This window comes from Heptranchias perlo, chromosome 33 (genome assembly GCF_035084215.1).
Source record: "Heptranchias perlo isolate sHepPer1 chromosome 33, sHepPer1.hap1, whole genome shotgun sequence".
In the NCBI taxonomy this organism is placed as follows: Eukaryota; Metazoa; Chordata; class Chondrichthyes; order Hexanchiformes; family Hexanchidae; genus Heptranchias; species Heptranchias perlo.
Genome location: NC_090357.1, coordinates 16,470,650 through 16,482,892, shown reverse-complemented (window position 1 = coordinate 16,482,892; position 12,243 = coordinate 16,470,650). Strand labels below are relative to the sequence as shown.

Genomic DNA, 12,243 nt, shown 5'->3' with positions numbered 1-12,243 from the left:
TATATGTTTCAATGAGATTCTTCTAAACTCCAGAGAGTATAGGCCCTTTCCACTCAACTGAGGAAAACATAAATTCGGCAATTAAAACTTTTCAACACAATGTTTTAGCATTAGAGACTTCAGCTTCAAAATACTGTTCTCTTTTTTATTAATACATCATTCTCTATTCCTACTTCATTATAGTTCTACTTTAGCATCAGAAACTGAGTTAATTATTGTAGCAGGATTATTAATATATTCTAAAATCAAAGGATGTGGACCTAAATGCCATTATTGTTTTGGATGTCATTGCGTGGAGCCATACAGACAAGAAAGATCCCAGGTTTGTGCTGAGTGAGCATATCTCAGTTGCTGTGGCTGCAGGGATGCTCAGTGCTCTTGGGACAGGGAGAGAAAAAAACAATCAACTCCCCATTATTACACAGTGACAGTTATTGGAAAGTATGGATGTGTAGCTGACAGGTGCAGATGAGGTCAGGCTCAGCTATGATTCTCCCATGCTGACACTCAGTTTAGGTTAGAAGGATGACCACGCAGATGAGGTACCAGAGGGCAAATGTGGAAGCCAACTCCATTGTGAGTCATCACCATCAGGATATGAGAGGGTGAGGGGGAAACGAGGGGGAGGGAGATTTTTTAAAAACACGTTGCTCTAATCGCCTTTAGTCCAGACTTTTGGGAGTAATTTTAACCTAACTTGGCGGGCTGGAAAATCCATGGGTTTTACATTCTGTCCAATATTACTCTCCAGTGACTTCAATGGAAAGTAAAATGGGGCGAGGTGTAAAACTAGCATTGCACCTGATCTAGCCAGTTTCCCGATGGATGGGTTAGGTTAAAATTGCCCTGTCATAGCTCAGTCCCAGAAGTGCTTCATGTCGGACACGAATATTTCATTCTTTATAAGCCTGATTATCCTATGCAGAGTTGGTAATTTCAACAACTAGAGTTAAGCAATTCGATGCAGTCTGATAGGAGTTAAATTACTGTAGCATCAGCCTCCAGTGGCAGTTCCCCACTTCTGCACACATTAGAAAGGAACATGAGGCACAACACCCTTGGGTAACATTTATTATGGATACCACTTTGCAAATTGAACCTTCTTGACTGTATACGACTTAATATTGGTCATACACGGTCAGCAATCCAGTTGTGTCTATTTTATCAAGGTTGAGTGGACCTCCCTAAAAATAATATGTAAAAATACTTAATATCTAAATATATCAAAATAGACATCTTCAAATATAAATCTAATACTAATAAACAAAATAATTAAGGTGTAAAGAGTCCAGTTACATTGTAAAATATTAGAGATCTATGTAACGTATATGTATTCAAAATATTCATAAACTATATATTCAGAACATAGATCACTTATACAAAACAGAAGTAAAAAACATCTATGTTAAATATTTTCTGTGCAGCACACTTAATAAAATGTATATTTTGCATAGAAAACACGTATAAATTGCAAACAAGACAAATCTTCGTGTAACAAAACTGTCAAAATACACATTAACATTTTCACTATACATAGCAAACAGTGGGAATCTTCCCCTTAGAGACCATTATTTTAAGTTGTATATTTTATGTGCTGGTTGCAAGTAGGCTAGTTGTTATGATATTGAAACCTTCAGAGATTATATCTATATTTGGTCACCAGGGTGAGGCCAATGAAGAAGAAATCAAGTCTACAACTAAGTGGAATCAGAGATGTTTCAATATGAGAAAATCATGTCCAGAAAAATATATGTAATTTATTATTTAAGAAAGCATTTAGGGGGATTTACCCGGTGGTGCAGGTAGTTAGCACATTGCCTTTTCACTCACAGGACTTGGTTTTGAATCTGATCAAGGCTAATGAGGTGAACGGCTCCTCTCTATAACTAAAGTGTAAAGTATGTATATGAACATACAAGTTTAAAAGCATGTTTATAATCTCAAAGTACAGTGGAAATCTCCTTTGGTGACTACTATTTTATGTTGTTGTATGTTTATGGCTGAATGGGTCTTAAGAAAGGTATTTAGGTGGTCTTAAACATGTTCTTAATGTAACACCAAACTGCCCATAATTTAGCATTAAATTGGTAGTCTCACAGAGAGATATAAGGAAATGGAAACATTTGCTCTGGTGCAGTAACTTCTCTACTGAGTTGAGGTTAAGGCAGGGATAAGGAAGTTCTGCTCTGCATCTGGACTAGGCACTTCTTGATTTGGGTTGTTTGATGCTTGTGTAGACTCTAAAAATTGGAAAAGAGTTCCATTTCCTCGCACCAACAACCTTTACCTTGCTGAGCAGATAAAGTCACCAAATATATAAAAGATAGGGTTCATTTAGTTTCTTTTTCTTTTTTCCATTCCTCTTCCTCTTGCCTCTACACAAAAAATGATATTTGTCATGGTTCCTTTTAGACGTTGTATTTATTTATCCAACTAAAAGATTATCAGTGACAGAGTCACAACTGCATTATGGCTCTGGACCTGCCAATTGGTTAAATGTTGTATCCAATGGAATCTCAATCTGTTTGATGTATGCCTTGTTTGTTTTTTAAGGTAGGTTTACTATTTTCATGTCACCAAATTTGGTATCCAATGAATGTTATCCAATGGGTCTAATGACCCAAACTACCATCAATGGCTCTCAATGCTTAGCTCACATTCCGCCAAATTTTCCCCTGAAATGCTCTGCCTGTGAAAGAAACATGGTCAGTATGTCTACTTTTGCTACCCCTGCCTTGAGTCACTTTGCTGCCGCAAAAGGGAGTACAGATACAGCCATGGGCTTTCAGAATTAACCATCAACTAACTTCTTAAACCTACAGAGATTTAAAAAGTGAGATGCTTGATGCAAGGTCCCCACTTCATTATTGTCTGAACCTCTGAATGGAGCTTTTGGCTGCTTGACCATATCTAGAAGTTATTAATATTACAGCAACACTGTGTAAATGAAAAGAAATATCAGTTAAAGAACAGTTAATTGCTGTAGGATTACCACAGGTAAGAAACATTCTTTTCACCTACTTGTGTGTGCTCATCAAAGCGAGGAATGTCAGTCCTGGAGGGAAATAAATAATTTTCCACATTTGGAATGATAGAATCATGCAATACCATTCAGAGGTAATGCATGATTCATTATGCCGGTGAGCATAAAATGATTTTATTTTACACCTGTTTAGCTACACTAACAAACACATGGGAGTGCACATCAAAATGCCAATAACTATATCCTTAGCAAAACTGAAACCACTCCACTTTATCATTCCTAGTGACTTATAGAACAGCATTGTCAGGGTCCAGGAACAGGTCCCCTACCTTTTATTTGGGAAATTGTGAAGAAAATAACTTCAAAATGGGGATGGAGGAATCAAAATAAAATGAGGAAAAAAATTAGGCTTACAGGGAAAGTGATCTTAACTGTCAAAAGCTACTCCAGATCTCACCATGGTTTTTAAAATTTCAGGCCAGCAAAATTACCCATTAATTTTTATACAGACTAACGGATTTCCTGTTATTTTTATTTTGTAAAGGCTAATGGATTTCCCGTGGTGCTGCTCATGGCAGGTTGGAAGATGTGCTGTTTTAGAAGAATAGGAGCATTACAAAACACAGGTTTTATTGTTCTGTTGCTATGGAGCTATGTGCAATTGGTGTGGCCCTTCAAGGCTACAAGGCCTTACAAATAGAGGCTGAATGGACTGAGCAGATACTCAGCTCAATTAGTGGTGACTTTCTCTTTTATACATTCTCTTGTTTGACAGAAATGTATACATAGGGCACTTGAAGTGTGATGAATAAATTTGCACTAGTTGCATAATTTAAGGCATTGCTAATGGTGAGTCAGATGGTATGCTGCTTTATACTATGTCATGTATATTATTATAATCAGGGCACTGCTTTATGGTGACTGAATAGGTGACATTGGGGTAGGAATTTGTCTGGGTATTGTTTTCAGGCCCAGAATTGGTGCCGTGTAGCCAGCATGGAGCCAATCACATGGGTGCAACTTGGAAGCAAAATTGGTGGGGGGCTCATCAGTTTCATAAAATAGGTGGGTTGCCAACATGACTAATGCTATTGATTTGTAGCTCGCCTAATGAGGGGTGGGAAATTCAGGTGACTCTGACGCTATTTAAAGGCAGTCTACACCTCTTAAAGGGGAGGTTTAATGTGGCTGCAGGCAACTTGCATTCAATTCAACTTGCCAAAATGACAGGCGGAGAAGCAGGAAGGACCCCCTGTTTTTTGGATTCTGCATTGGAGGTGTTGATGGAAGTGTTGGTGGAGGAGATGGGCAGAAGAAGGGATGTCCTCTTCTCGCCAGGCAGTAATAAGTTCCCGAGACAAGCTACTCGGCAGCAGTGGGCAGAGGTAGCAGAGGGCACCACACTTTAGGAAGGATGTGAAGGCCATCGAGAGGGTGCAGAAAAGATTTACTAGAATGGTTCCAGGGATGAGGGACTTCAGTTACGTGGATTGACTGGAGAAGCTGGGGTTGTTTGCCTTAGAGCAGAGGAGATTGAGAGGAGATTCGATAGAAATGTTCAAAAATCATGACGGGTTGAGATAAAGTAAATAAAGAGAAACTGTTCCCATTGGCAGAAGAGTCGAGAACCAGAAGACACAGATTTAAGGTGACCGGCAAAAGAAGCAAAGGCGACATGAGGATAAACCTTTTTACGCAGCGAGTAGTTATGATCTGGAATGCGCTGCCTGAAAGGGTGTTGGAAGCAGATTCAATCATGGCTTTCAAAAAGGAATTGGATAAATACTTGAAGGGAAAAAATTTGCAGGGCTACGGGGAAAGAGTAGGGGAATGGGACTAACTGGATTGCTCTTACAAAGAGCTTCCTTCTGTGCTATAACCATCCTATGATTCTATGAGTGCATCAATGCCAGCAGCATTGCCCAGTGGACCTGACTACAATGCAGGAAAAAGTTTAATGACCTAACAAGGGCTGCTAAGGTAAGACTTCTAACTCATATTTCTCATTAAATTCTTCTTAACCATGCACGACCTGTAACGCCACAACCCTTCCCTTTCCCCCAATTACCAGCACTCTCCTCCAATCATTGCAGCATGGTTCACTCCACCTCTTTCTGCTCCTAATGCAAAACTCTGCACCTGCTACTCTCATCACCATTACTGCCTTGACCTCCTCACTCCTCTGCCACCCTTCACACACCAGCACCACTATTCTACCATAACATGCATATCCTCAAAGCATCCCACTAATCTACAAGTAACATTCTTGCTTCTTTCTTGCAGAAGAAGCTTCCACACAATAACAGGGAGCAGGCAAGAACAGGAGAGCCTTCATTTACACCTTCTCCCTCGTCGAGGAGGTCCTCATAGAGGTTGTGGGGATGGGTCGTGTTAGGGGCGTGGTGAGTGGCAAGGCTGGAGAACACCTCCTGCAGGATTCTTGCCCATCTGATCCTCTTTCCCCTCTCATTGAAATCTCACACTCGCACGGCAAAGTGCGGCTGCTTTCAGCAGCCATTCATCTGCTTCTGTTTCGCCTTAACACTAAATGTTAACTCTTTTAGGTGCAGCACACATAGAGCCCCCAGTGGTCAATGAGCTGGCAGAGGGCAGCACTCATGAAGACGCACTGTCACTTGACCTTACCCTAGCAAGTGTCAGCTCAGAGACTGGCACCCCGTGTGGTTTAAAGATTGGGATAGGTTAGATGGGAGACTCACCCAGAACTAGTGCGCAGGAGCATCGGCAGGGAGATAGGACTGCCCAGGAAGCATCTTAGCCCTGCTTCAGAAGGTAGAGATGAAGATGTCGAGGGCATGGCCGACAGAAGGTGGCTATACACCAGGACCGTCTAAGTGGCACTGGCTCTATGGGATAGGCTTAGGACCCCAATTTCCATATTAAAAGAGGCCTATCACCTGAAACAGGCAGGCGCTTTGGACACCTGGCAGTATGCCTCTTTCAAAATAGAGCCGGCTGCATCATTGGTGTTAACAGGGCGGTGATGCTACTGACCCCATTTCGAGGCTGGCACTGCCCCGTTAATGCCAGTAAAAGGCGGTCAAAATCGCCCCTCATGTGTGATTGTTGAAGACAAGATCAGATTTTGTTACAATGCCCCATAATCAATAGCCCGCTCACCTATGAAGAAAGGCCACTGTGCTAACACACTGGATAGTGACTGGTGCCTGTGGAACTGTAGCTCATCAAGAGGTAAATGCTTCCAGAAGAGGGGAGAAAACCATTGGAAAAAAGGAGGGAATAGAAAAATGATCTGCTTGAGAGGGGCATGTTAACCACATAGCATCAGATTTACTGACAATGTGAGCTGTAATATCAATCCCATTTTTATTGTATTTTAAAGCTATTAATTTTAAAAATGTCTGTATGCATATCATTTATTTTAGAATACAGGGGGTCTTGACTACACAAGGAAGTCAAATGTGGAGGAAGATGTGTAAGGATTTTTTAGGTTAGTGGTGACCAGATTTTTCCAGATTCCAACCAGCCAGCTCTTGTTGTTCTTGTGATATCTTCCAAGGGAGATAATGGAAAGTATATATTTATTTTCATATTTATCCCTTTCTTTTTAGGTAACATTCAGACACATTTACCAGGCCCATTGCTCCTGTATTAAAGATGTAAAATTGAGCAAATAAAATATACCGAACACAAAGCATGCATATACCAATTGTTTCAAATGCGCTGTTTGAAGAAAATCCCATGCTATAATCAGACCAGTCTCACTGTAGGAAGCAAATTTACAGAGCCACTTTCAAAAATATTTCTGTACAGCATTATTTTGAATCCTGTCATTGCTACCAGAGAGGAGATCCTTCATTTGTTTGGCCTTGATTCAAATCCTATTCCAAAGGTGAAAAGATGATCTTCCAAAGTCTGTGCTGTCCAGTGTCCCTATATTTATTTGTTAGTTAATCTGAAGGATGGGTTGGTCTTGCTTTCCCAGTAGTGTACAGTCTGGGAGCAAGATTGAAAAATAGCTCTCACATAACATGAAATAGAAAGATAATGTACTATTCTGTAGTGTGGGCTGTCTTACCAATTGGGCTTGAAGAATGCTTTCAGGTGCCATTCTTTGCTTATTTGAAATCTGTGCCACTTCCATAAGGTGTATTACATGACTCAGCAAGACAAAACCTCTTTACTTTCAGCAGACCCATCAATCACAGACGGCTTATGATGCTTTTATTCAGTTTATGCAATATCACCTCATAAGTTTAAAATAACTCCACTGAATTTCTTTGACAGACAGTCCCTAACAATTTGCTGCAATGTGAAATTAATGACGGTTAGTAAATGATTACACTGCTGTGCAACAGAGCGTCACTTGTATGTGTCTACCAACATAAATATTCATCTACAATGGGCTTCACCATGCTGACAGAGGGGGGGAGGAATGGCAGGATTAGGGAAAATGCTTAGGAACAATCACATTGAGTCACTCAGAAGACAAATGCAACAACGTTTAATTAGCAGAAACATGCATTGCTTTAGCAGATGTGACTTTAAAGGGGAATACTTGAACTTTTAACAACACAAGAGTTTTTTTTCTTAAGCGAATTTTTTTCTGTTTAGAAATAACAGAAATGACGACAGTCCAAGCGGATCAAAAGTGAGTTATGTCATGGAAAACAAAGGCGTTACAAAGCAGCAATATAAATAGAGGAAAACATATCGATGACTATCGTTATCATCTGCAATATTTCAAATCAGAAAGAAAAACACAGCAAAGAGTTTTTGGAACATTTGCTTTGGCACTTAGAGTTCTTGGGTACAATAGTGGCAGTGCACAAGAGCCCTGAGAAATTACTGCCAGTCCTCCATGCCATCAGGAACTGAATCGTGCAAATATCACATCAAAAAAACAGCATTGTTTATGTTGTGCAATTTACACCTATAGGTAGATCCCATTTTTAAAGTATTTGCATTTTCATTATGACATATTCACTAAAAATCTATCACTTTGAACCTCAGACCAAAGAACTGTGTTATTTGAACACATTATGCTGTAGACAACATACTATAATGTTAAATGGCAGGATGGTTTAAAAAAAAATAGATGTTTGTGGTTGGGGAAATATTTTCATTTTGCTTGGCAACTGATTGATGGTAGATTTTGCACTGTGTTTTCTTGAAGATATTATTGTCTTTTCAAATTTTATTCATAGTTAAATTTAGCTGCCAGCATTGGCACACAATCTCATTAAAAGTCCACTGAATACCATATCACAGAAGGAGGCTATTCGGCCCATCATGTCTGTGCTGGCTCTTTGAAAAAGCTCTCCCAATTAGTCCTGCACCACTATCACAAAGGTAGATTTAAAACAAATGGAAAATGTAGTGCAGTCCAATAGCACAATGGTTAAAGGAACTTATTTCCTGGCACTTCAATCTGCCAACCACACTTATGGTGGCTTTTATTTGTTCTTGATATGCCCCACGGCATGGGAGGAACATGTTCGTGAAATATCTGACCACAAGGATAGGTGGAGTGGGCTAAACAGAGGGAAGAAAAAAATGGAAAAGGACGCTGACCAATTTGAGGCCCACCTTGAGCAGGGGGAGCCTGCAGCAACACTGTTGGGGTAGTGAAGAAGCCCGTGACTCGCATTCCATGTCCATCCAACCGGAAGCTGAATAGAGCAGAGTTCATCAATTGAAAATTAAGGGGAAATCACATGGAAAACAAAAAAAAAGAAAATTGAACACAAAAATGGAAAATGATGGTAGGTATAGAACGTTCCAAGTATTGTATTCCCCTTTAAAGGAAAAATGAGTTTAAAAGCCCCACCTGCTGCCCCCCCCCTTTCAGACATGGATTCAACCCTTACCTATTGAGGTGTTGAGGACCTGGTCACAACAACACTGCCGTGATAGCTGAGATTAATCAAAAACAAAGCAGTTAAGACTCTGAATGATCCATTTAATTTGAAGAATATTCATTAAGCAAATGAAGACATTCAGGTACACGAGCAGAATGCTCAATAATGTCAGTGGGTTCCACATACACTGCACCTGACATCAATGAAAATGGAACGGAATCTTGAACAAAATGATAAGACACTTTCAGGTCACGTTTAAGAAAATAATACGGAGTTCTCAAGCATAATGACAAGACATGATAGCTTTACCTGCAACTCACTCGAAAAAGAGCTCACTGAGAAAAGGGAAAATGGAACACTTATGCGGTGATTGAGAACTTCAGGCAGCCTTGGGTTATAACGTTTCAAGATTGATTAATGTCAACCTTCAAACTCATATTATCACACCCTGATTGATTGTATCCAGTCGATGGAGACCTGAGCTATGAGTCCAGGAGTTCATATTGTGGCAAAGGACTAATTCAGAACAGCAATAATAAACCAAAGTATTTTGGCTGACATTTCCTTCTTATCTAAAGGAGAGAAGAGTGTATCAACAGCCTCAGTGTGTGCAGTCACAAACCTAAAGGCACAGTGTCCTTCTGTAGTCCCTCCAGAATTATATGTAATACAAAATATAGTTTGTTCACTTTTCAAAGGCCTCTGATAAAGTTCCAAGAGTACTTTTTAATTTCCTTTTCATTTATCTACTCACTTTACTTACAAGCTTTCCTTCTTCAGCTAGGGTCCCTAATGAATTCACACTTGTGAAAACTGTTTATAATATGTATCTGCTCATCAACACAATTGAAAAAAATTCTCTTTGCACTTATTAGGAGTAAAAAACGACCCTAGGTCAGGTGGGCACAGAAGCAATACACTGTTTCCCACTGTTTGGTCTGAAAACGCTGTTATTCCATTGTAGAAAGACCGTCTTCTGCCTCTCTCCTCCCAACGACTACAACTAGTGTGAGATTTTCATGCTTCACACTGTCTATGCTTGTGCATTACCTGAGTAAGGAGATCAGTGACAATGAGAAACTTTTAAGGGGAGTTTTGTCTGTTGGGTTTAAGTCCACTAAGAATTGAACAAGAGACTGCCAAAATTTACTTCCCTTAGAGTTTTTAATCAGGTGTAAGAGAGAGGAGACTGACATTTGATCTGTCTTGGCCTTGTGTTTGAATTCAATCCTGACCTGAATTGATATTATTCCAGCCATTTCTGAATAGCATGCCACCCAGAGCAAAAGCATTATTAGCATGGACTTATACAAATATATTTTAGGATTGGTGGGCCTAACTCAGGGCTTCTACCCCGAGCATTTTACTTCCAAAATAGTAAGGTCTGAATTTCCATATTTAAGTTCACTCCCCAGTTGTTTTAACATCTGAAATAATGCATACGTTTAATGGTAAAGGCTGGTGCAGTCATGCAGACCAATAGTTACATACGTAGCAGATGGAAAAAAAAATCTAAATATTGTCCCCAAATATTAAGAATCAACACATCTGGCATAACTTTCTCCATGCTGAGAACAAACAACAGCTGCTTATGGGGTATATTTCTAAAGATAAATACTTAGTATCAATATCAGTGTTCAGGGCACATTAGAGTTGACATTAGTAGTACTCCAATACTTACATCAGCAAATTGAGTGTGAGACAACTACCAACCTGTCTATTTAAGATTAAACCATTACTGTCTCTGTAGTTTACCTGCGTACACGATATACTGGGCCTCTTAACATTTGGGGACAATATTTAGATTTTTTTTCCATCTGCTACGTACGTAACTACTGGTCTGCATGACTGCACCAGCCTTTACCATTATCGTATGAAAGCAAACTACCAGCCCCAAAATTCCCGATTGGACTTCTATAAATGACAAATCCCCCAATCTATCTAGGAGGACCCCAGAACATTTGTGCTGAATGCTGTGGCTCCCGATGTTACAGGTAAACTTTCTGACTGTACTGCTGGTCTACCCTATCTGGATTGCTGTTGGTGATTGGCAGAAGGCATAAGTGATTTGGTCTCCTCCCAGATGTCTTGTAAGATATAGCAATGACTGATTAAAAATTGAGTCAGTAGCTCTTTTACTGGTGAGGGGTTTATTTTTTTAGCAAGGCCTTAAAATTAGAGAGAAATGTGTGACTGTCTCAGCGCACAGTTGTACATTTCTTGCTGACTGATTCATGGAGGTCATCATAATCTGTAATGTAGGAGGTGTACACACAGCAAATACTCACAGAAAGGTGGGACATAACAATGACCAACATTGTTCACAGCACTGCAGCAGGCCTCAGACCAGCCAGCCACACCATGCCAATGATTTCACTAGCAGCAGGTTTCATACTTGACACCAAGCAGCATTCTGAGAACACCGACAAGCCCACTACACATATGGCAACAGTTCAATGCAGTGTGGGGACAGCATGCTGCTCAGTTCTTTATGAAGATGACTGAAAATCCAGTTTCTTTTACTATGGCAGTGAGCAAAGGAAGCAAATCAGTTGAATCCAAAATAATGACTATGTGGCTATGTCTGATCTTTCACTGTTTAAGGTCAAGGGCCAAAGTAGATGTTTTTGTGGATAAGAAATATACAAGTGATCAGTACATAGGGCAACAAATACTTTCAAGGATTATGGATGGTGGCACTGTTTGATCTGTAAGATCATTACCAGTTCTTTATTTAACATCTAGAATAATAAATCCTAATGCACGGCATCGGTACCATTCTATGATAAAGAGACAGAATGTGCGTTCTTGTAGGGGAAGGCTTGTCCTGCTAATGTTTGTCAATCCTCACCCATGAGATTGAGCACACCAGTACCATGGCATACTCTGCCTGGTGGCCTTAATGAGTGCTGGAAAAATATGTCCATTGATGATTAGCAAGTACCAACTTTCCCTGGATACTGATGCACCCAGCCTAATACTTCAAATAATATCCTGCCATCAATTGAAAATACTACCATTTCAGATGACAAATAAGGGGGAGGGGTGGGGGACCTCAGTATTGAAATCACAGAGATTCCATAGCTATATACCAACCAAAGGCTAAATGAAAATGCATGCACAAACTACATCTGATTATGAAATAATCCTTGAGGGAGAGTTAAGTGGATCTCTTTATGGTGGGGTTGCCTTCAAAATTACACACCTGTGATGGGACAATGGAATGGAGTTGATCATCTATAGTAGACTTGGTAATCTGATACCTGAAGTAGAAAGGTCTGCAGTACTCCAGGGAGCTGCTGATTCACCAGGAAGTTTGGCTTAGTGATGGAACATGGAAGGTTAAATCAGTTATATGGGGGCTGGATTCTTCCCACTTATTTAACTCTGCAAGCCAATGTCCTAATGGGGCCTGGC

The 12,243-nt window shown here is 40.0% G+C and overlaps 1 protein-coding gene across 1 annotated transcript in view; it reads right to left on the bottom strand.

The window, feature by feature from the left end:
* Positions 1-1,098: 1,098 nt before the first annotated feature.
* Positions 1,099-12,243, bottom strand: part of igsf9bb (immunoglobulin superfamily, member 9Bb) — a 499,264-nt gene continuing 488,119 nt past the window's right edge. The window contains exons 19-20 of the mRNA XM_067971024.1: positions 8,836-8,881; positions 1,099-1,184 (exon numbers count right to left, since the gene is read on the bottom strand). Of these exons, the coding sequence (XP_067827125.1) occupies positions 8,836-8,881 (46 nt within the window). The 3' untranslated portion in view covers positions 1,099-1,184. The remainder of the gene's footprint in view (positions 1,185-8,835; positions 8,882-12,243) is intronic.